This window comes from Mesoplodon mirus (assembly GCF_964341445.2).
Source record: "Mesoplodon mirus genome assembly, chromosome: 8".
NCBI classification, from domain to species: domain Eukaryota; kingdom Metazoa; phylum Chordata; class Mammalia; order Artiodactyla; family Ziphiidae; genus Mesoplodon; species Mesoplodon mirus.
The window spans coordinates 85254903-85279399 of record NC_138984.1 but is presented as its reverse complement, the minus strand read 5'-3'; the positions used below and the strand labels follow the sequence as shown (position 1 = coordinate 85279399).

The following is a 24497-nucleotide window of genomic DNA, read 5'->3' as shown; positions in this document are numbered from 1 at the left end:
CACCCTGACCACCCTATTTAAAAGTAAATCATCCTCCACACTTTGGCCACTCCCAATCTCTCTCGCTGTATTTTCTCCCCTATAACACTTTGCCTTTCTAACATCCCATACAACTGACTCATGGATTATGCGTATTGTTTATTGTCCCTCTGCTAGAATGTAGCATCACGAGGACAGGACTTTTTGACCGTGTTGTTCCCTGATGTAACACACATGCCCAGAACAGTGCTACTGAAGTGTGGTCTGCAGGCTGACTCTTGTTACTGGTCCCAACCATCATTAGATCACTAAAGAAATTTAGAGTAATTTAAGTTAGAGCAAGAAATTTTGAAAAGTTTAGATCAATTTGATACGGACACCACACCTACATGTGTGATTATTTACCTAGTAATTCATTTTTACTATATTTCACAAAAGTATCAGACTGTGCACACTGGAAATTAAAACACCCAACCCAGAACGGGTCTTTTAAAACTGTTTTGAGAGGCACTGGCCCAGGAAAGTTCCTGGCACTTAGTAAGTGTTAATAAATGTTTGCTGAATAAATACATAGCAGAACAAATGGTTAAAGAATAAATTTTGGGGCTTCCCTGGTGGTGCAGTGGTTAAGAATCCGCCTGCCAATGCAGGGAACAAGGGTTCAAGCCCTGGTCCGGGAAGATCCCACATGCCGCGGAGCAGCTAAGCCCGTGCACCACAACTACTGAGCCTGCGCTCTAGTGCCCGCGAACCACTACTACTGAAGCCTGCAAGCCTAGAAGCCTGTCCTCTACAAGAGAAGGCACCGCAATGAGAAGCCCGCGCACCGCAACAAAGAGTAGCCCCTGCTCGCTGCGACTAGAGAAAGCCCGCACACAGCAAGGGAGACCCAATGCAGCCAAAAATAAATAAATACAATTTTTTAAAAAAGAGTAAATTTTTACATAGTAAAGCCAGATCAGGTCTGTATATATGCCTGTGAGTACAATTAAATAATTTCTGCTTGGATCAGTGGCAAAGTGATTCGTACTATGAACTTCCTGGGTATACTGTGCTTTCCTCTCCCGTGTGAGGAATGAGTCGATCTCAGATGGATCCGTTAAGGACCTTCCTGAGATTCTCTGACTGAGGGGCAGAAGACAGACTTTGTCCAAGCCCCACATCTGCGCTCTTTCGCCTGCCTGCTCTAAGCAGAGATGGCCTGATTAAGCAACTTTAGATTTACTCCCTGCCTCCCCCCACCCCCATATCCCCCAGACCCCTTTATGAAACAGTGAAGTTAGCACTCACGGCCAGGTAGAAGGCAAAATCGTTGGGTGTTGGTGTTTTCTTAAAACTGAAAAGGTCGTAATATTCTCAGGCTTTCACAGAAACATGGATTGAAATAACGGGTCATTTAAGGCAAAGAGCTAAACCTAAAGGTACAACTGGCTAAAAGGTCTCCTGCAGAATAAATATACTCTTAGTTTGGCAGCTTATCACCTTGAAAACGTAAACAAAACTGGACAACTTTTGTTCTTCAATCCATCTTCGTTGCCTTCCAAGGTCAGGAGGAAGCTGATTTATAAATGCTTTTTCCTGCCCAAGCCTTCCTTCCCTCTCCCCCTGCTCAGAACAACAACAGCAACAAAATGAAACGACTTGGATCTTTTTAACTTGTCCCACCGGTGTGCTCTACCTATGTGGGGGTGCCTAAAAGATCTTTTATTTTGTTCCAGGGTTATTAAAAATACGGTTTACAACTTTCTCTGACTCATTTACTCAAGAGTTTCATTTCATTCTTGCTTCCACTATATTTCATCACAGCTTTGGATGCTCAAGAATTCAATTTGGGAACCTAGGCTAGGTTGCGAGGAGAGAATTCAGAAATGAAAAGATAGGACCCCAGAGAGTTTAAAATCTAGTAGATGCATAAAAATAACTGTAATACAAGGCAGAAGGCAGTAAGTACTAAAGGAAAGTCAAAGGGCTCAGAGGAAGCCATTGTGGACTCTGAAGAACAGAGAGGACTCAGAATGAACAGTAAAGGAGGACAGGTGGGGCACAGGGAGCAGCATGAGCAAAATCACAGAGGAGAGAAAGAACACACTGGGCATGCGTGGAGGATAGAGAGTAGTTTGGATATCCTGAAGCACAGAATAAGGGAGAGAGATCAGCGGACGATAGAGCTAGAAAGGAAGATTAGGACCAGAAGAGAGACAGCCTTGTATGTCATGCCAAGAAGTTTCGAGACGATGCTGGAACAATGGGGAGCCACTGAAGATTATAGTGGAAGAGAATGTTATGATCAGGGTATGCTTTAGAAAAGCTCCTCTGATATCTGTGCATGAGGGAAGCTGAAGGAGGAAAAGAATGGAAGCAGGAAGACCACTTAGGATACTGTTTACAAGAGTTTAAGGAGAAGTCATGGTAGTGGTGGCAAACCCAACAGAAAACCATCTAGATTGGAAGGAAGGAGCAACTGTGACAGGAGAGTGCATATGAACCATTTACAGCAAATCAGATGTGAAACTTATTAAAAAGTTTGAGTTTGGGGGATACTTTTCTAAAGAGAGGGAAGGATGCCTATAATCCAACAAGTCTCTTTAGTAGTTAATTAAAAATGCAATATATTTTTACTCCTCCTAAACTATACCGCCAAAACGTAATGCCTTACAGTAAGAACTTTATTTCTCTACCCATTTTTTATACTTAATGTGCATTTATATAATATCAATAGCAGTAAATACCACGGCAGCATCTGACACAATAATGTACCCTTACTATGAACCAGACACCATGCTGTGCCCTTTACTCCTACTAGCTTATTTAATCCTCAGTACAACCCTTTGGCTATGAACTACCATTTCCCCATTTTACATGTGTAGTTATTGAGGTAAGGAGTTGTTACATAGCTTTATTAACACTACACAAGAAAGCAGAGATTTGAATCCAGGCAGGTCTGACTCCAGAATCTGTGCCTTTGGCTACTCAACCATGCTTTAAAATTTTCTTTTTACGTGTATTTTAAAGTAGAATGCTAAAAGAGAACAAAGACCGGATGGGACACATGGAAAACAAATAGCAAGACGATAGATATAAACCAAAATATATCAACAATCTCATTAGATGTAAATGGTCTAAATATCCCAATTAAAAGGTAGAAATTGTCTGTTTGGATAGAGGAAAATGCCAATCCAAATAATGGATTCTGTTCCACCCACCATCTTTTCCCTCAATTTTCTTTTTTGCACTACTCCTACCCGTACCTCATGTGGCCTTATTCCTAAACACTATCTGGCTGTGGGGAAATTAGTCCATTGGACAGTTTTATCATTTTTGGCATATTCATTTAAAAGGTTCTGCTGTAATACACTAATCCTCTCTCATCTCTCTTGAAGAGTTTGCTTTGTATGAACTGAAGGTCCTAACACATTTATTACGCATTTCCCACTTCATATTGTACTACTTTGCCACTGAAAAACAGACTAAGAAGAAAATTTGAGAAACCTAAGAAACTACTGCATATTTCAGAAAAATAAATGATGTCAACAGTAAGTGTAATATTAGTATTTTAAGTTGAAAAGATTTTTTCCTTTGGAATGATCCACCTTGTGCTTAGTATTTCCTGGTTCATAAATATTTCTTATGATCATGCTTCTATTTTATCTTCCAGAAGTATTGATTATAGCCATACATATGGCCCCAAACTGACTTTTTACTATATTTTGTAGTGAATAATTTAGAAAAGGGGCCAAAAATTCTATTTTCCATAAGAGTGTGGCAAGATGTCTACATTCTTGCTGAAAGAACAGCTGTGTTGCCAAAAGGGCAGAACTTCTCTCTAAATCCATAGTCTTTACCAAGCCCTAGATTTTGACCCTGAACTATCTGCTCCACTGAAAGCTGGCCAATTGTTTATCTTTCCTTTAGGAAAATAAAGTTTTTTTAAACATATGGAATGCTTCACAAATTTGCGTGTCATCCTTGCGCAGGGGCCATGCTAATCTTCTCTGTACTGTTCCAATTTTAGTATATGTGCTGCCTAAGCGAGCACTAGAAAATAAAGTTTTAAAGCAGTTTCCTAATTTGAGGTTCTTACAAGTAAAGGGTAAAGTATGGCCTTTGATATTCATTTTCTTCCTTCAAAAAGGTAAACTTCAGTGGCACAGGTGGGTGATAAACTGCTACTTTTAATGCAGGTTTTGTTTCCAGTCTTTATGGCTTCCCAAACCTGAACTTTCTGCTAACATTAGGTTATATTACTATCTGCCTTCTACACAGTCCTGCCTAAACAACTCATTAAAAAGTACAAAAGCATGCAAATGGTAGAAACAGCTTGCAATTCAAAATGTTCTTCTTACCAGATTTTGCAGGGGCTCCCCTCGAGGGACTCAGTCCTGGGCGATCTGGAGCAGCATGGCATGTCTGAGAAGACAGAGACTCAGTCCCAGAAACTGAGTGCTTCAGAAAGACCCAGTAAAAGAAACATTATTTTTATCCTCTGATGAGGCAGCCTCAGAACTTGGCTTCCATTTAACTAAGGGACCCTTAACCTCAATGGTACTAGGGAAAAATCTAAGTATATTGGGGTCATGTGGTTAGTTGCATGTGTCTTGCAGTAGAATTGAGTAGAGGTCCTCTCCTTGGGGCAATTAGCTGCAAAGTCTCAACACCTTTTGCTTCATCCATTTATTTCCTCCTCTGAACAAGCCAACCGAGCCCCCTCTTAAATTAATTATAGTCCATATAGAAAACAGCTATGTGCTGATTTTCTCCTATACTAATTTTTATCCCTAAGAAAGAAAAAAGAAAACCTATAGGAAGGTATTAATCTACTTAACATTTCTAAGTATATCATCCAAAGGATTTTGTTTTTTAATCTTACATATGCTCAGCAGAGTTACTGGCAAAAACTGTACATTTTCTTCATTTCATCCTTTCAACATCAAATAGTAGGCAGTAAAAATTGGATCAGACTTCAAAGCCTGCTGTGGGCTCCAAGTCACAGAGAGACGCCTCCATTTCACATATTGAATTCGAGCAGGATATCAAAGTGCTACCAAAGAACCTCAGGTCCTTACTCAAAAAGAGGCTCTAACATCTGTAGAGAGTGGAGTGCACAGACAAATCACCTCAGGGAGCAGCCAGCATTTATTCTCAGCAGCAAATTCCCAGGCTTTTGATTCCCTCTTCACTGTATCTCCCTGTCTCTCTGCTGAACCAAAATTCTTTAGCAAGCTGGGCTTTTGTCTCAAAGCCTTCAAACTATCACTAACAGTTCATGTTTGGATGGCCTGACCAAGCCGCCATAGACAGGCAACACGACCATGGACTTGGATGAGTCTGTAATAAGGATACACAGTCACTTCAGAATCAAGATGTCCTTCTACCTTATTTGAATGTCCTGCGAAGACATCACACTGTTTTGAAGAACTCTGGGCTTGTGAACGCCTAAAAATAAAAATAATAATAATTTTTAGAAGGCCTGAAAATGATAATTAAAAAAAAAACTTAAAGAGGGTTGCTTTCCTCCAAAAATGGATCAGAAAATACTCTTTAATTAAGATTCCATTGTTTTCCATTCCAGTCCTCGGTTAGAAGGATATGGTCAACTTAAGGAAATGCATCCTACCAGGTGCTGCTCATATACCCACCGTCAGCCTGAGATGCTAAGACCCAAGAAACTGCCCCTTTTAAAGTTGTGTGATCCAATCTGGTTTACTATTGGCGTTCACAGACTTTACCAAGTAGCCAACCAAGTTGATGCAAAGGCTCTACTTCCCACCCAGCACATTAATCACGTTGTTAAATAATTCAAAATAGATCCTGTAGTCAAATAAGTTTGGGAAATGCTGAACTGTACATAGTTTAAGAGGTTTCCTTACTGCAGAATGATCTTTCACCATCACAATATGCATTTAAGGGTTTCTAAAGTTAGGGCGTATGGGGGGAGAATTCAGTTTCCTAAACTACTGTGACCGAGAAATTTAAAAAGTGATAACCTATTAACATCTAGTAATGTTTCATGGAGGAAAGTTTGGAAAGATCAACTGTGCTGTGCCCCAATTTCCAGAAATTGGAACACACTGTATAGAAGTGTGATGATTATAACTCACTGTTATATAAACAGACTCTTACAACTCCTTTCATATGGAACCCAGGAATGTGGAAAGCACTGACTAGGGGAAGGGAAGTCTGGATTCTAACTCCTGCCTCAAGACCCCTGATCTTCCTCTCTGGTCTCTCTGTCTCTGTCTCTCTTATACACACACATGCATGGACGCACGCGTGCACGCACACACACAGACACACAATTGGGTAAATTTCTGTAGTATTCTGGGTTCTAGTTTTCCTCATCTATAAAATGAAGGGATTGAAATGTTATTCCTAAGGGCTCTTCTAGTTCCACATTTAAAATCTTATTCTTTATTTAAACTAACAATTTCATTTTTTGAATTTCTGTGAATGGTTCATTGGTATTACCTTCAAAATGCATCTATATAGATTATAAACAATATACCCATTTAAAAAATATCACATCAGTACCTGGGGAGAGGAGACTATGATGAATATAAATATATATTTATTTGCATGTGTATAATTGTTTATCATATGTCTCCCACTATGAAATGTAAGTTCCAAGAAGGCGGGGACTAGGTCTGCTTTATTCTGTACTCTATATTAGCACCTAATCTGTACCTGGTACACTGTAAGTGCTCAATAAATATTTGACAGCTTGAATGAATGAAAGGGCTAGTGGACCCCCAAAATATCGGCCATGAAGAATACCCTTTACATTAAAATTAAATTAAGTAGCATTTATATAGCACTTCATATTTTTAAAAAATGCTTTTATATATCTAATAAGAATTTCACAACCATTTGAGCTAAGTGCTTTAACTGTCCCTATTATATAGCTGAAGAAACTGTAGTTCAGAGAGGGCAAGGGATCTGCCCAGGGATCATGGCACATACCTGGCAGAGCTAAGACACTGACCCCTGTTAGTTTGACTCCAAATCCTCTGCTCTTCCTCTGAACAATGACACCCCCCTCTCCAATGCCCTTGGGTCTCTGTGCATTGGCCCAAGAAACTCATTCCTGTCAGCTTAGGCAGGTCTCAGGGGCAGTGGGACACCTATAGGACAGGTGGATTCAGTTCTTCTAGGAGTCCTGGTAGGCTTTGGAGAAAATCTAAGGAAGAGAGTTTAGCTGTTGAATTACCATGGGGTCTCCAATTTCTGCCTTTCCTGCACCTACAAGAAAATGAAACCTCTTAAGACCTCCTCTTGCCTGCATGGCTTTTCAGGTCCAAAGGTCAGTGCAGATGCCCTCCAACAATACACTGGCAGTCGGCTCATCAGTTTGACTACCTTCTTATTCAAGCCTTTGGGAGAATCTAAGGCATCTCAATATAATTTTTACATGTGTTACATGGTTTTAAAGGGCGGAGGCAGGATGGGTAGTGTCCAAAGGCAAATAGATGAGAAAATACTTGACTAAACAAAGTTAGGCAGGTTTTTTTCCTAAGAGGATTTCCAGAACCTTTAACTTAATAATATGCACAGTGAAACCTTAAGAGTGGGAGAGAACAGGCAGCATCCTCCAGACGTTATCCTAACAATGGAACCCTCCCCTGGAGGATATCAGAGGCCCTGGTTCTTATAACATGCCTTAGAAAACACTAATCTGAGCAGCCCTTATTTGAAACAAGTTCCAATTTGCCTTTCAAAAAAGGGTTAAGTCAATTTTCTTCAAAAGTCTAACTGCCTCAACTCCTTTGCAGCAAATTTATCAGATATGTTGTCATTTGCCTCAGGGACTTGAGCCTGGCAACAAATGGATAATGCTTTTGCAAGCTGTCACCACCAAAATAAGGAAAGGCACAATGAAAAAATATCCAATGCTTATTGCCTGCACACATGCCACCAGGCCATGGGCAAAGCATGGATACACGGTTATCTCATCTAATACTTCCAACAACCATGTGGATTGGTTCTATTTTTATACCCGTTTTACAGGTGAGGAAATGAAGACTCAAGAAGCTAATGACTTGTTTCATGTCATAACTAGTAAATAGTGCAGCATAAAACCTACCTACATAGAAAAGGAGACTCCAAGGGAAATTATTGACTCAGATATGAATTATCAGTTACTGATAAAACCTTAGACAGATGATTGATGGTGAATAGGACATTCATATGGTGCCAAAATACCACCGAACAGATTCCTCCTTTAGGTCACAAGGGGAGCAAGGGAACTGCACATGGGAGAAATCAGGATACCATCTCAATCCAGTGCAAATCTTAGCACCACTAATGCCCAGACAATACTGTCTTGTGATGTGAGGCAATATGAAATATTTGACATCACCCAGGGTATCTATATTCTTTCTTTTAGTCAAAACATTTAACTTTAATCTAATCAAAGCTTTAGATCTAACAGTTTACCCCAAACACAAGGTATAGAAGGGAAAAGCTAGGACTGCAAAGAATCAAGCAGACAAATATAGAAGGTGAGTTATTTTATGGAATAATTGGCTCATTCTCTTAACAAGTCACTGCCATGAAAAAAGGGAGTATTGTATATTAATAGAGATTTAGGGAAATAACAAGTTGATGTAATGTCCTCGATTAGATCTTGGCTTGGACAAACAGGTGTAAAGGACAATTAGAACAACTGGGAAATTTTGATTGGTATTAGATGATATTAAGGAATTATTCATTTTAAAGCATGATATTATTATTTTGAACCTGCAGGAGAAATTTTTTGAAATAACACTGTTCTCAGCCTCTGTAAGGAATCTGATGCTAAATGAGAGAAGCAATACATTTGGTTATCAAAGAGTGGTGAATAGGAGGTAGTTGTCTCTCTAGAAATGATTCACTGCATATTTCTAGGGCTCCTGTAGCCTCTCAGAAGTCATGACTAAAGTCTTAAGCAGATTGCCTCCAGGGCTTGGCCACTCTGCTGCTTAACTGCAGTCACTGAATTGTGGGTTCTTGGGGAGACGAAAACTCTCTGTCACCACTTAAAACCCTTCTGCTGGGCCTCTGCCTGAAAAGCCCCCCAGACGAAAGTCACATTTAATTCCCTTTTCTTAACCTCCAATCCCAGTGCGACCGGATGAGAGGCAGGGGGAAGGCTGGCTCCTGAGCACACGGCTGCCAAGAATGCCCTAGCATCTCTCTTGTGCAGCAAAGATCCATGGGGCCAGCTGGCTTAGTCATGCTGGGCTGGCAGCACTAGGTGAAGTCACCTTGTTCCAAAACTGGGCCTTAGCTTTGCAGCCTCCAAAAGTCAGTTTGCCAGTTTGTTGAGGGGTAATGATTTTTTCGAGAGCTGAGTGGTACTAACCAAACTCAGAAGGGTCATATTTGAAAAGTAGAATGCCAGTGTGCGATTTTACAGTGAATACAATAATCTGGACTATACTTTCCCCCTCACTAGTTGGCTGATACACTCTGGAGACCAAATTACACATAAGAATGAAAACAAAGGAAGCAGCGTGCTCTTCCAGGATCTGACCGATCAGGCTGGTCTTGTAACTGGCCTTTTTCAAGTTTAGGGTTAGAATCAGTAACTTTTTTCTTGGACAGGAATAGAGACACGCTACCCTTTGACTCTCCATTTTCTAAACTTCATTTAAATTTCTTTGCACAGTTTTTATTAACTTTGATAAAATTTGCAAGATTGTGTGTTATCTTTTATCAATTATAATTTAGAATGGCTTCTAGACAAACTGAGAAATCCATTAGTCATCCACAAATGAAAGCCATTAGTCATTCACGTGCAAGCATAATCTAATTTCAAAACAGGATAGGTTGCAGCTTATTCACTGTGGATTGATTTTTCTTAGCTTCCCGCTGTATCCAGATTTGGGAGTAGTTCTCATTGTAAACTCATGTCTTGCTTGGTAGCCCTGAGAGAAAGGCTAATCAGCATAACCAAGCAAATTTGTTCCTGCCTCTTCAACAGCTCTGAAAAAAATCTTCTGTACATGGAGCTTTTAATACAAAGAGGTCATTTCTTTTTCCCAAGAATCAGCAGCCAATCCACCCTGCAAAAGATATGCTCAGACCAAGATATTTTAACACAGTAGGAGGCCCATGAATCTTGAGGGAGGCAGGTTTCAGACAAATAAGTCATACAACTTTCCTTCTGGAAGTTATTACCATGAAAGATAATAGAAAACATAAACACCTTTAGAAATGGTTTCAATAAGTTCAAGTTTTGAAGGTAAATTAAGACATTTAAGGGATGACATCAGAGAAGAAGACACTGACCTGTGTGAAAGATCCTGTGCTAACCTGAGTGCTAACAAGGTTTCTATACGAACTGGCCATAGGTTGAATTGGCAACTCAAGCATACTTACTTAGCTCTTATATGGAATCTGAATATTTTAAGGGTTGAGGGTATAAACGTGGAACAACACCTAGATCTGAATCTACCCACACTGTCACTATGTATCAACTCTTTCCTGATTTATATCAGCTAGGTGTCATTGCATATTCGTCTTACTGCTTATATTTATTTAAATAGCTTTGAAGGCACAGGAGATTGGAAGATAATGTTTTAAGAACACAGATTATTGTGTTAAGTTCGAAGGCACCCAAAGTGATTAAGTTAATGAATCTTTTATTACAAAAACTGAAAAGTAAGGATTTCTAGAATGCTTTGTTGTTTTCTATTCACCACCACCACCTAAGTATTTGCCAAGCACACACTAAATCTCCCCAGGGTTGTATTCATACTTCTGTGCTTTTACCTGCAATGTCATCTCTCTTGCCCACCTGGCCACTGCATCCGTACCCTTTAGCTGAGGGGGTCGGCTGCTCTGAAGAACCTTTCCTGTCCCATCCCCATCCTGGCCACCTCTTCCACTTGGGGCAGAGTTGGAGGCTCCTTGGTGTGTTCCCACAGTCTACTGAGCATAACCATACTGAAAACTTGGTTCTGTAACTGACTCATCTGGTACCACATCTTGACCAATTAAAAATGCAAATCATCTACCAAAGGCAAGCTTCATCAAATTTTGATCAAGGGAGGGAAAGCAAAGAGCAAGTACCATAATTCACTTGGCTTTTGAGATCTCACAGTTCTTCTTATTCCTGTGCTCATCGGTGTTATCTTTTCTTCTCTATTTTTTTTTTTTTGTTTTTTTTTTTTTTTTTGCAGTACGAGGGCCTCTCACCATTGCGGCCTCTCCCGCTGCAGAGCACAGGCTCCGGACACGCAGGCCCAGCAGCCATGGCCCACGGGCCCAGCCACCCCGCAGCATGTGGGATCCTCCCGGACCGGGGCACGAACCCGCGTCCTCCGCATCGGCAGGCGGACTCCCAACCACTGCGCCACCAAGGAAGCCCTTCTTCTCTATTTTTTATTTGATGAAAATGCTCTAAACTCCCAAGAGGTCTGAATATTCACCAATCACTAATCAATGAAAGTGTAGCAATATCTGACTTTCTCCCCAAAGTAAATGACTAAAAGAACTGGTAGTAAAATGTTTCCTTTTTTTCCCTCTGTCTGATTAAAGTTTTTTCTGATTAAAAAACAATATATATTCACTGTTGTACTGTATAAAATACAAATATCCAAGGAGAAGAAAATAAAGTCCTGGGAGAATCTCTACACCCAGATATAATATCTTTCTGTATATATTTTCAGATGCTTTTCTCTGTATATAATATACATTTAAAAAAATAATGGCTCATGATATATTTGCTATTTTAACTTACCTTTTGTATTATGAGCATCTTCCCATACATTTGTGTGGAATACAACATATGTAAGTGTGCACATACGTTATATTTATGGTTGTACAATATTACATTGGTTGATTATCATAAATGATTTAAGTAATCTCTTTTTTTGGATTTTTAAGTTGTTTCCAGTTTTATGATATTATAAATAATGGGTCATTAAAGATAATGTGCAGGGCTTCCCTGGCGCAGTGGTTGAGAGTCCGCCTGCCGATGCAGGAGACACGGGTTCATGCCCTGGTCCAGGAAGATCCCACATGCCGCGGAGCGGCTGGGCCCGTGAGCCATGGCCGCTGAGCCTGCATGTCCGGAGCCTGTGCTCCGCAACGGGAGAGGCCACAACAGTGAGAGGCCCGCGTACCGCAAAAAAAAAAAAAAAAAAAAAAAGATAATGTGCATATAGTTATGAGTACCCAGCCAAATTTGACTAGGGTAAATCTAAATTTAAGGCTATTAGGTTAAAGAGTGAACAAATTTTCCGTTTTAAAGCTTTTGAATTGTATCATCAAATTCTCCTTTAAAAAGCAACAAAGATGAACACTCATGACCATAAAGCTACGAAAGGACCCATTTGCCATATCACCAACACTGGGTTTTATTAGTCTTTTTAACCTTTGCTTACCTCTTTACCTGCATTTCTTTATTTCTAAAGAGGGAAAACATTATTCCTGGGCTTTAATATATGATATGAAGGAAATACAAAGAGTATAGGAGAAATGAAAGCAATGATCATGCAAAATAAGATCACCATCGCAGCAGGAAAAAAGGGAAACAAAAAGGAATGACGACAGCTTTTGTATTATTTTTTTCTCATTGGGTTTGGCTACTTGGTAACTTTTCTGTTTTGAGTGCATACCCTGTATCTCACCCCAAGTCAGTGTCATTACTGAATGAGTTGAATGCAAGTTATACTTAAATTTATGGATATTTGTTTGCTCTTGGACACAATTATTCTAAGTTTTAGACCATGGCTCAAGGAGAAATTGATCAAAAGGGCTCAAAAGGGCTGATAAATGTTTCATAATGCCACTGCTGTTCAGTTAGCAGTACTAGTTTATGTACTTATGCTAATTTCCCAAATCCCTCTGAGCCCTTCAGATTTGATCATATTTGTTTGCCTCATCGTTTTTCCCCAACCATGAGCCCATACCGCCTTAATTTGCCACTTCTTGTATTCTCATTTCTTTTTTTTTCTCCTTTACTATTTTATTGCAGGCAGCTGTCACTGTGTAAAGTCTAAGGTAAGAGCAGAAGGCTTTTCTTCATTCTGCTGAGAATGCTTGCCTTATTGGAAAAAAAGGACACTCAGTGCAGAGCCCTTAAAGTAACCTAAACTTAAAGTAACCCACAAAGCTTACTTTAGTTCTTTGCCAGCAACCAAGGGAGCCAAGAGAAAACCCGGCCTCAGGGCTGGGGATGCAATAAGATGCAGTAGTGAGGAAGAGCACGTGACCCAAAGGACTGCATGGCCATGGGCTGAGGCCACAGCACAGCCAGAAGAGCTGACCATTCAATCCTCGCATCCACACTAGAAATGTAGATCCTACCAGGGTCTCCATTTCACAGCTGAAGCTTGGGCTGTTTGAGGAACCTGCCCAGGAGGTACCCAGATACGCAGATACAAACCCAGATCCTGTGGACACAGAGCGTGTGCTCTCAGCCTCCACTGCCATTTTGTTACTGGACTCTTCCAGATATTCACTCAATCATATTTAGGATCTTAATAAATGGGGGTGACAAACATTTAACTCTAGAAAACCTACAAGGAGGTAGATTAAATTAAATCCAGACTAGGTCTGGAGGTAATCCTTAGCCCCTGACCTGCTGACCTTTTACTCACCTTATGTCTATGGACTAATATTAAGATTATACACATCTGTGCCACACTCAAGGCTCTAATTTGGTGGCAAGGCTTCTTGAGATTCTCTATGACTATAAGAACGGATATTACATTGTGCAATACAGGGTCCTCGACAGCCTCCCAGACATCACTCATTCATTCCACAAATATTTATTGAGCCCCTTTAATTTGTCTCCTACTGTTTTGGAGGATACAGCAGTGAACAGGAAATCTAAGATGCCTATGCTCATAAGAACCTACATTCTAGCAGGGAAGGTAGATAATAAATGAAAAAATAAGTAAATATGTTAGCATGTTCCATAGAAGTAAGGGCCAAAGAAGAAAATTAAAGCAGGGAAGGGGTATAGGAAGTGCTGCTGGCAGGCTCTGCAATTTTAGATGAAGTGGGTACAGTAGATGATGTGAGTAAAGACCTTAGTAAATAAATGGGAATTGATGTCTTTGAATACGTTTTCAACTGAAAGCGCCTAACAGGTAAAAAACTTTATACGTTATGGCACATAGAGGTCAGAGGACTGATGTAAACACTTGGTAAAAGTTTAGCAACACACTTTATGATATATATATATATTCATGATATATACATACATATTCATGATATATTAGTTTCCAAGCACTTGGGCTAGTGTTGCCATACAAAATACAGGACACTCAGTTAAATGTGAATTCCAGGTACAAGGTGAATAGTTTTTTTAGCATAAAAATTTTCAAGTACTTCATGGGACATACTTATGCTAAAAAGAAATTTGTTGTTTATATAAAGTTCAAATTTCTGTGGGTATCCTGAATCTTCATTTGCCAAAAATGGCAACTCTAACTTGGGCAAATCAGCACCTCAGCTTCTTCATTGGCAAAATCTGAATAAAAACTCTTGCCAGGGCTTCCTTGGTGGCGCAGTGGTTGAGAGTCTGCCTGCTAGTGCAGGAGACATGGGTTCGAGCCCTGGTCTGGGGGGATCCCACATGCCGCGGAGCGGCTGGGCCCGTGGGCCACAACTACTGAGCCTGCGCATCTGGAGCCTGTGCTCCGCAACAAGAGAGGCCGTGATAGTGGGGGGCCCATGCACCGTGATGAAGGGTGGCCCCCGCTTGCCACAACTAGAAATAGCCCTTGCACAGAAACGAAGACCCAACACAGCAAAAATAAATTAATTAATTAATAAACTCCTACCCCCAACATCTTCTTTAAAAAAAAAAAAACAAACTCTTGCCAAACTGGGGCAAAAAGATTAATTTGTCCTTTCTGGCAGAATAAAATGAAAATATAAGACAAGAGGATCTTAAGAGGATTAAATCGAGAGGTATACTTGGTCAGAATTTAGAAATAAAATGCACACTCGGCAAAGTGTTATACTTACTGCACTTCTGAAAGACAAATCCCTGAACTTGGACACTTCAGGCTCGACAGGGTGGAGAATGACAATGACAGGTATCTGGAGCGGCTTCCATTCTGTAACCTTTGTCTCTCCTTTGGGTGGGGTCACAAGGTAACTTGTGGGTTGAGTTACAGTTTTAGCACTTTAAAGAGTGGATTAGGCCAGGCACAGATTTGTGGAGGCAAAGGAAACTTCAGAGGCCGGTTATTACATATTTTTTTCATGTTGTAAGCGGGGAAACTGAGGCCCAGAGGGGTGATAGGACTTGCCCAGGTGAGTCAGAGGAAGAGATGGGTCTAACGTCCACGTTTCTTGGATGATGCTCTTGTCGCCAGTGCAGCCCCCAAAGATAATATTTAATCCAGTTTTCCCCCTTTAATTCTGAAAGCAGTGTTCATTTCGGGTAAAGAGAAGCAAGAAGCCCTGAAATGAAGTGCAGGATGAGCGTGGCACTAAGTGATGAGACCCAAAGACAGATGAGGGCGGGGGCGTGAGGGTAGAGGAGGAACACTTTACGGAGTTTTGAAAAAATGAAGTGAAAACGCCTGAACAAGACTGTGTGCAGCAGGTGCTGACCAGTCAGCGAGGTCACAGGGGAGAAGCTCGAGGACAGACCCTGAGCAATGCCATGCTGATGTGGACAGACATGGAGGTGTGGATGGGGAGGGATCAGTTTCTAAAGAGAAAGTGGCTGATGGACTGCCCTGTCTAAAGGAGGGAAGTAGCACTGTCTTACTTTTTTCATTTTAACATTTTATTTTGACCTAATTTCATTTTTATAGAAAAGATGCAAGAATAGTATAAGGAATTCTGTATCTTCCTCAGCAGGTTCTCCAACTGTTAGCAATGTATACATTTGCTTTATCCTCTCTCTGTGTCTCTCTCTGTCTTTCTTTTGGTACATGTATACTGATAACCATACACACATACAAATACATAAAATTTTTTCTGAACCATTTAAGTCAGTTGCACCTGATACTCCTTTATCCCTAAATACTTCAGTGTGTGTTTCTTAAAAGCAAGGGCACTCGCCTATATGACGATAGTGCAATGATCAAAGTCAGGAAATTAATGTTACTATAATGCTATTATCCAATGTATAGATTATACTCAGATTTTTGCCTATTGTCTCAATGATGTCTTCTACAGAAAAAGAAAATTCTGGATCATACATTGCATTCAGTTGTCATGTTCCTTTAATCTCCTTTCATCTGGAACAGTTCCTCAGTCACCCTTTGTGTCTGACTTTGAAGCCCACAGGTCAGTCATTTTGGAAGAGGTCCCTTTGTTTGGTTTATCTGCTGTTTCCTCATGATTAAATCAGGTTATGCATATTTGGCAGGAAATCCACAGAAGTGATGTTGTGTTCGTCTCAGTACGTCCTATCAGGAGGCACATGCTGTCAATTTGTCTGATTGCTGGTGATGCTAACTTTCATCACTTGGTTAAGGTGGTGTCTGTCAGATTTCTCCCACTGACCTTTTGTAATTAATAAGCAACTTATGGAAATTTACTCTAAGACTATGCAAATAGCTTGTTACTCCTTAAGCTTTCACCTACCAGTTTTAGCATCCATTGAAGATTCCTGCCTGAAACAATGATTATTTTGGTAGCTGCCAAATGGTGATTTTATGCCTTCATCATTCCTTTTACATTTATTATTTCACATCTTACTGCAAGGAAAAGCCTACTCTGTTTTTTTTTTCCCTCCTCCCCCACTTCCCTTCCTTCCTCTCTCTCTCTTCCTTCCTTTCTTCTTTCCTTCATTTCCTCCTTCCATCAATGTGGATTCATGAATTCTTACAGTATTCAATATATTATATCCTTTTATTATCATTATTTACTTTGATACTGAAATTGTCTTCAGTTTGGCACTGGCTTAATTTTAAAGGGTTGGGATTAACGGACTTCAAAATGAGGACTTTGGAAAGGAATGTATAATACTAGGGATTACATAAAGAAAGGTGAATGCCTCCGAAAGAACAATAGTAACTCTCCCTATTACTACTATTCACGAGTGCTTTTTGTGTGTTAGATGAAATGCCGTGTGCTTTGTATGTGTTCCCTCATTTAACTTTAATGACCTGGTGAGGTAGTCATTATGCCATTTTTATCTTCCGTTTAAAGATGAGGAAACAGAGGCTCTGAGAAAATGAGTAAGTTCATCAAGATCTTACCCTCAGTAGTAGCAGGTCTAGTGAAGTCCAGGGCCCCTGCTCTCAACCACCAGGCAACCCTACAAATAGGTGTGGGAACCTTCAGGAAAGGAAAAGCTCTTAGAAGCAAGGCTGCACTGTTACTGAGGGTAGCTGGACATTTGTTCCAGGATCTATAGAGTCATCTGAACTTTATGCATTTTTACAAATGGGGCATTTGGAAAATGCCTACAAGTCTGTCATTAGTCTAGAAACTTCCCTAACCTGCACTGTGTAAAGTATCCAACCCTGCCTAAAATCCAGGGAGGAAAGCATAAATAAAGTGCTCATTTGTGCCAATGTCAGCTGACACGGTTCGAGAAAGACATGAGTTGGCCAAATCACCCAGGGAGGCATTCCCATGGGTCAAGACAAGTGAAAGCCAAATTCAGGCAGAGAAGAGAAAACTAAGGGAACAGTAGAGCAAGGATTCTTAAGAAATTCAGTATCTATTCAACTACGGAGATCCCAGGTGAAGACAGTGCTGTGGAGCCCTCCCCGCCAGGCTAACATACTAGATCCTTCTTCCTGCAACAATACCAGAACCTCCATCACCAACACACCACCACTTTTATTATCGCATTTCAGATTCTATGCAAATGAGCTTGGGTGAAAAAAATATGGTGCATGCTAGTGAAACTAATTCAAACAACCATCCTGCCCTAGAGGGAAAAGCACAACTGAATCTGAGAATAACACCCTTACCCTCCCAGGAGGAACAAACTAAAAATAAAAGACAACGAGGTGCTTCCTGCCAGTCAGTAAATCCAATAAGCAAAGAAGATGCCTCAACCTGGTGCTGGGCAGTTAACAGTCAGCCCGACTCCCTCCACCGGAGAACGGCCATGTGGTTCTCAGAGCTGACAGCTGCCAAGCAGAACCCCTCAGATTAACCCATAGGTGGTGTTGAACCACTTCCCATTAAGATATTTGCAAAGCAAACAAAAATGATAGCCCCATTCTGAGTGCTGGGAGCCGGCCAGGAGCGCTGGCTGTTCTTGTTGACACAAAGAGCTCTCCAGGGAGGGTCTGGGCCAGAGCGCGGAAGGCCACTCCTGCCTGCGTCTCCAGACTGTGTTGATCTTAGGCCATTAGAATCTTGGTATCAGGGACTGTTTATTATCTAATTTCCCAATCACAGCAGTTGCTAGAGCTCTGTTTCACCAGAGCTCTCTATTCCTCTCTGTCTCCCTGACCTACACCATTCAGATGAAAAGAAAAAACTCAACTCTCCTCCTGTTATGTCTACTCATCAAGGAGACAAGTCTGAGAAGTTACTAAGATGCACACAGAGAGTGTGGCATTACCACTGTCAACAGCTTCTGTGGCAAACACTCATTCAGGTTCCTTCTGAATTTAAAGCGACCGGAGCAATGCTAATGGGAAATATGCTGGCATATTTGTGTCCTACAGGTAGGAGCAAACTGCTGTTTAGTTCACAAAATACACTTGGAACTGAAACACTAATATTTTTTCCTTCTAACCCAGAGAAGAAAATGAAATAAAGTTAAAGAGGCTGTGGACATGTGCAAAGTTAATCTTCTTTCAACCTGAAAGATTATAGTCTCAGTTTCTTTAAGTGTTCATAATGAAGTGCTTTCATACAGAATTCATTTTTTACGCAAATATTGTTTCCTGCAATATTTTCAACTTGAGCAAGTTTTCTTTTCTCAAGTTTCTTTCCTTTCAAGATAGCCTCAATATGAAAAGGCATTTTTGTCAAAAATTCATTCTGAGCTTGAATATAGCAAAGGTCTTGATGAGGATACAAGCACAGTAGATACCAGAGATGTGTTGAATTTCTAGAATTTCCTACACTCACAAAAAGAGTAATGTAGGAAGGGAACAAGGGATGGCAAAATGGTCAGAAGAATTTGTCAGATTTTGTCATTACTGGAAATTGTCCTTTAGATTGGAAAGCAGAACTTTAGAGATAGAGGAGAGAGATGAAGAAAGACAGAGAGAGAAACAAGGAAAGAAAGACAGAAGGAAAGGGAGAGAGCTAAAGAGAGGTTGAGATTACTTTAGAAAAAGCAGAGGCATTAGCATACTAAAAAACTGACTTTTTATAAATAAGAGAACTGCCTGACATTTACAGTATAAAGTCAGAAAGCAGTTTTTTAGACTATATCATTCAGTTTTAGATGATGTTTCTCCAAATAAAAGTAAATGTTGCTGGACCCAAGTTCTCTGTAAATGTGCAAGTTTTCCAGAGAGAAAGTGAATCCAACCCTGCAGGTCAACTTCGCAGAGCTCAAGCCATCATTTGCTGATGTCATCATCATTTGCTGATAGCAAACGTGTTTAGGGACAGATTAACATAAGCACAAAAGTGACAGATTAACATAAGCACAAAAGTCTGTCCACAGGTGATCACGTTAAAGACCTTGGTGGAGTGGTACAGAAAGCTCAGCTATGTATGAGATGCGTTGGACATACTGGAAACCCGTTTTGACAGACTGTCCAAATTGTTTCTGGACATGCTCCATCTTTGAGGCACCAGACACAAAATCAGTGCCTTGAAGTAGGGATCTCATGTAAGGGTGGAGGTCGCCAGAGAACCCAAGTCAAACATGCGTTCTAACATCACTTCTGCTTAAGTTCACTATGTGCTGATTCCTTGCAACTGACCTTTAAGTTAAGGAATTAACCATAGACAGCTACCTGCCAATAACTGCGCTTTTAAAGAAAATACAAAGTTAAACATCTTCCCAAACTTGGGGCAGGCTTATTTTTGACTTAGGAAAGCAGATCCATTACAGAAAAACCACATAGTATTAACAGCATCCCCCTTCACTTATTTTGTTAACACTGTTGGCGTTTTGAGAAAGCCAGCTTCCCACCTTATCAAAAATTAATTATTGTATTCAAGTCAAACCCAAGATATATAGGAAGCATTTCTTGAGGACAAAGTAATAAAATTTAGGTTTGGACCCAACTGAAATAAAAATTCAAGAGCACGTATTCATTCATCCATTCATTAATTACTTTTATTTTATGCCTATAATGGCCAAAGATTCTAGATTCTAGATTTGGTGAGTCATACAGAAATATGTGACAGATAGTTTAAGCCCTGGAGTTTACTATGTTGTGTAGAATATAGTAATAACAGCTAATATTTTTGGGTACTTACTACATGCTAGATAGTTCTCTGAAATTTTACTATGGCTTATTCTCACAACCGCCATATAAGGTAAATACCAGTGTTAGAAATATGCTTAACTTGCCCAAGGTCATTTAGCTAGTTGGACACAGACCTGGGCCTAGAAGAGAAGCAATTTGGCTCCAGAGTCTGTAGCCTAAACTGTTTTCTCTACCTGCATGGAGCCCCTGTACACATAGGGCGGGAATCAGACTCAGATGCTGGTGGGGTCAGGCCATGAATTAAGCAGGCCAGTGGGTTGGTACCAATGGAAAACAGCCTCTCTTCAGTTCTAAGAGATTGCTGCTAGATACTCCAACTTTTCAGAAGCCATCAGAAATCTGAATTGTTACATGAAATATTTCTATTTTTATATGTTGGAAACTAAGTGAGAATTTTAAAACTATTGTTCAGGCCAAATTAAATGTCTGCAGACCATATTCTACCCAGTGACTGTGGGTGTGCATCTCTTGGCTTACAGAATAAAGTCCAAAACATTCATGCAGCTTTTTTTCTTTTCAGTATGCGGGCCTCTCACTGTTGTGGCCTCTCCCGTTGCGGAGCACGGACTCCGGACGCACAGGCTCAGCGGCCATGGCTTGCGGGCCCAGCCGCTCCACGGCATGTGGGATCTTCCCGGACCGGGGCATGAACCCGTGTCCCCTGCATCGGCAGGCGGACTCTCAACCACTGCGCCACCAGGGAAGCCCTCATGCAGCTTTTAAGGCTTCCCAAATCCTGGCTCCCATCTGCCTTATTCCCTATGGTAGTTCTCCCTGCATCACACCACTCCCACCCATCCTCAGTCTTTATCCCACCAGACATCTCACCCTCCCCAGAATGCCCCCCACCACATACATCCTGCCTCGGGGCCAGGGCCCACTCTATTCTGCCACCTGGGCTGCTCTTCTTTTGGCACTAGTCTGCTTCAAGGCCCTGCAGGAGGTGCCACATGGGTGAGACCTTGAAGGATGGTTAAATATCAACAGGTAAAGAAAGAACTGGCAAGGGATTTCTATTTAGAAGGAACAGCATTAACAGATATACAGAAATAGGAAAACAAAAGATGTTGAAAACCACCAAACACCTCCAAATATTTTTAAAGGCCTCTGGCCCTTGGAATCTGGTCCTATAAAGAAAAGTCTAATTTCTGACATCCTGGACATCCACGGTCCTTCTAAAAGAGTCCTTTGCATAAGGATCACTGATGATTTAAGGTTTATTCAAACAGTCCAGATAAATATTTATGTAGAGCCATAAGCAAATCCACAAGGAAAATATAATTCAAAACAGATGTTTCGTTAAAGCTCCTTTCAGCTGGCGATAAGGTTTCTGGCTTCAAAAAGGTTTTGAAAATAAAGTGACCAATTAATATTTTAAACTCTAAGAAGGCTCTAACAATCAAGGAAGCTCTGAAAGTTATCATTTGACGGTGTTGCCAGTGAAACCTGGCCATATTGACAAGGGTGAGTCTTGGGCCCAAAGTCAATCTCAGATAAGAGCCAGGAACACAGGAAAATAAAATTTGGCTCTCAGTTTAAAGCTGAGAGTAAGTATTGTTCTAAAGTGTTGGAATCCTCAATGTTTATTTTAGTCCAGAGCTCTAGAGCTAAACCAGGGGGTCTTGACTCTTTATATCAGGAAAGCGTTACAGGAACCTGTTAAATACTACCGTCGTTACTATTATTACTCCTCCTTCTATCACCATGACCACCAACAGCTTGCCACCGTCTTCAATTGGGTGTTTATCATGTCTAGAACTGTGCTAGCTCATCTGCATAGATTATATCGAATCCTTTTTTAAGCTCTAATCTCAGATAACTGATTTTTTAAAATTGTTTTCTCATTTTTTAAAAATTAGATGATATTGGAGTGTAGTCGCTTTACAATGTTGTGTTAGCTTCTGCTTACAGCAAAGTGAATCTGCTATACATATACATATATCCACTCTTTCTTAGATTCCCTTCCCATCTAGGTCACCACAGAGCACTGAGTAGAGCTCCCTGTTCTACACAGTAGGTTCTCATTAGTTACCTATTTCATATATACTAGTGTATATATGTCAATCCCAATCTCCCAATTCATCCCACCCCCAACTTTCCCCCCTTGGTGACCATAAGTTTGTTTTCTATATCTGTGACTCTATTTCTGCTTTGCAAATAAGTTCATCTGTACCATTTTTCTAGATTCCACATACAAGTGATATTATATGATATTTGTCTTTCTCTGACTTACTTCACTCTGTATGACAATCTCTAGGTCCATCCATGTCACTGCAAATGGCATTATTTTGATCCTTTTCTTGGCCGAGTAATATTCCATTGTATATATATATATACAACATCTTCTTCTTCTTCTTCTTCTTCTTTTTTTTTTAATACCACATCTTCTTTATCCATTCCTCTGCTGATGGACATTTAGGTTGCTTCCATGTCCTGGCTATTGTAAATAGTGCTGCAGTGAACATTGGGGTGCATGTGTCTTTTTGAATTATGGTTTTCTCAGGGTATATGCCCAGTAGTGGGATTGCTGGGTCATATGGTAGTTCTGTTTTTAGTTTTTTAAGGAACCTCCATACTGTTCTCCATAGTGGCTGTATCAATTTACATTCCCACCAACAGTGTAAGAGGGTTTCCTTTTCACCACACCCTCTCCAGCATTTACTACTTGTAGATTTTTTGATGATGCCCATTCTGACTGGTGTGAGGTGATACCTCATTGTAGTTTTGATTAGCATTTCTCTAGTAATTAGTGACGTTGAGCATCTTTTCATGTGTTTTTTGGCCATATGTACGCCTTCTTTGGAGAAATGTCTATTTAGATCTTCCACCCATTTTTTGATTGGGTTGTTTGTGTTTCTGATATTGAGCTGCATGAGTTGCTTGTATATTTTGGAGATTAATCCTTTCTCTGTTGTTTCATTTGCAAATATTTTCTCCCATTCTGAGGGTTGTCTTTTCATTTTGTTTATGGTTTCCCTTGCTGTGCAAAAGCTTTTAAGTTTCATGAGGTCCCATTTGTTTTTGTTTTTTTTAATTCTTTTTTTTTATTAGTTTCTGCTTTATAACAAAGTGAATCAGTCATACATATACATCTGTTCCCACATCCCTTCCCTCTTGCGTCTCCCTCCCTCCCACCCTCCCTATCCCACCCCTCCAGGCGGTCACAAAGCACCGAGCTGATCTCCCTGTGCTATGTGGCTGCTTCCCACTAGCTATCTATTTTACATTTGGTAGTGTATATATGTCAATGCCACTCTCTCACTTCATCCCAGCTTACCCTCCCCCTCCCCATGTCCTTAAGTCCACTCTCTATGTGTGCGGAAGAGACTGTCTTTTCTCCATTGTATATTCTTGCCTCCTTTGTCATAGATTAGGTGACCATAGGTGTGTGGGTTTACCTCTGAACTTTCTATCCTCTTCCACTGATCTATATTTCTGTTTTTTGTGCTAGTACCATACTGTCTTGATTACTGTAGCTTTGTAGTATAGTCTGAAGTCAGGGAGCCTGATTCCTCCAGCTCCATTCTTCTTTCTCAAGATTACTTTGGCTATTTGGGGTCTTTTGTATTTCCAAACAAATTTAAAAAAATTTTGTTCTAATTCTGTGAAAAATGCCATTGGTAATTTGATAGGGATTGCACTGAATCTGTAGATTGCTTTGGGTAGTACAGTCATTTTCACAATATTGATTCCTCCAATCCAAGAACATGGTATACCTCTCCTTCTGTTTGTGTCATCTTTAATTTCTTTCATCAATATCTTATAGTTTTCTGAGTACAGGTCTTTTGCTTCCTTAGGTAGGTTTAGTCCTAGATATTTTATTCTTTCTGATGTGATGGTAAATGGGATTGTTTCCTTAATCTCTCTTTCTGATCTTTCATTGTTAGTGTATAGGAATGCAAGAGATTTCTGTGTATTCATTTTGTATCCTGCTACTTTACCAAACTCATTGATGAGCTCCAGTAGATTTCTGGTAGCATCTTTAGGATTTTCTATGCGTGGTATCACGTCATCCGCAAACAGTGACAGTTTTACGTCTTCTTTTCCAATTTGTATTCCTTTTATTTCTTTTTCTTCTCTGATAGCTGCAGCTAGGACTTCCAAAACTATGTTGAATAAAAGTGGTGACAGTGGACATCCTTGTCTTGTTTCTGATCTTAGAGGAAATGCTTTCAGCTTGTCCCATTGAGTATGATGTTA

General features: G+C 40.3%; 1 protein-coding gene across 1 annotated transcript in view; it reads right to left on the bottom strand.

Moving 5' to 3' along the window:
• The window catches only part of MYO3B (myosin IIIB), a gene marked incomplete at both ends in the record, with an annotated part of 398588 nt that overhangs the window by 73135 nt on the left and 300956 nt on the right, over positions 1-24497 (bottom strand). Inside the window, 2 exons of the mRNA XM_082630334.1 lie at positions 4323-4386; positions 5352-5412. Of these exons, the coding sequence (XP_082486460.1) occupies positions 4323-4386; positions 5352-5412 (125 nt within the window). The remainder of the gene's footprint in view (positions 1-4322; positions 4387-5351; positions 5413-24497) is intronic.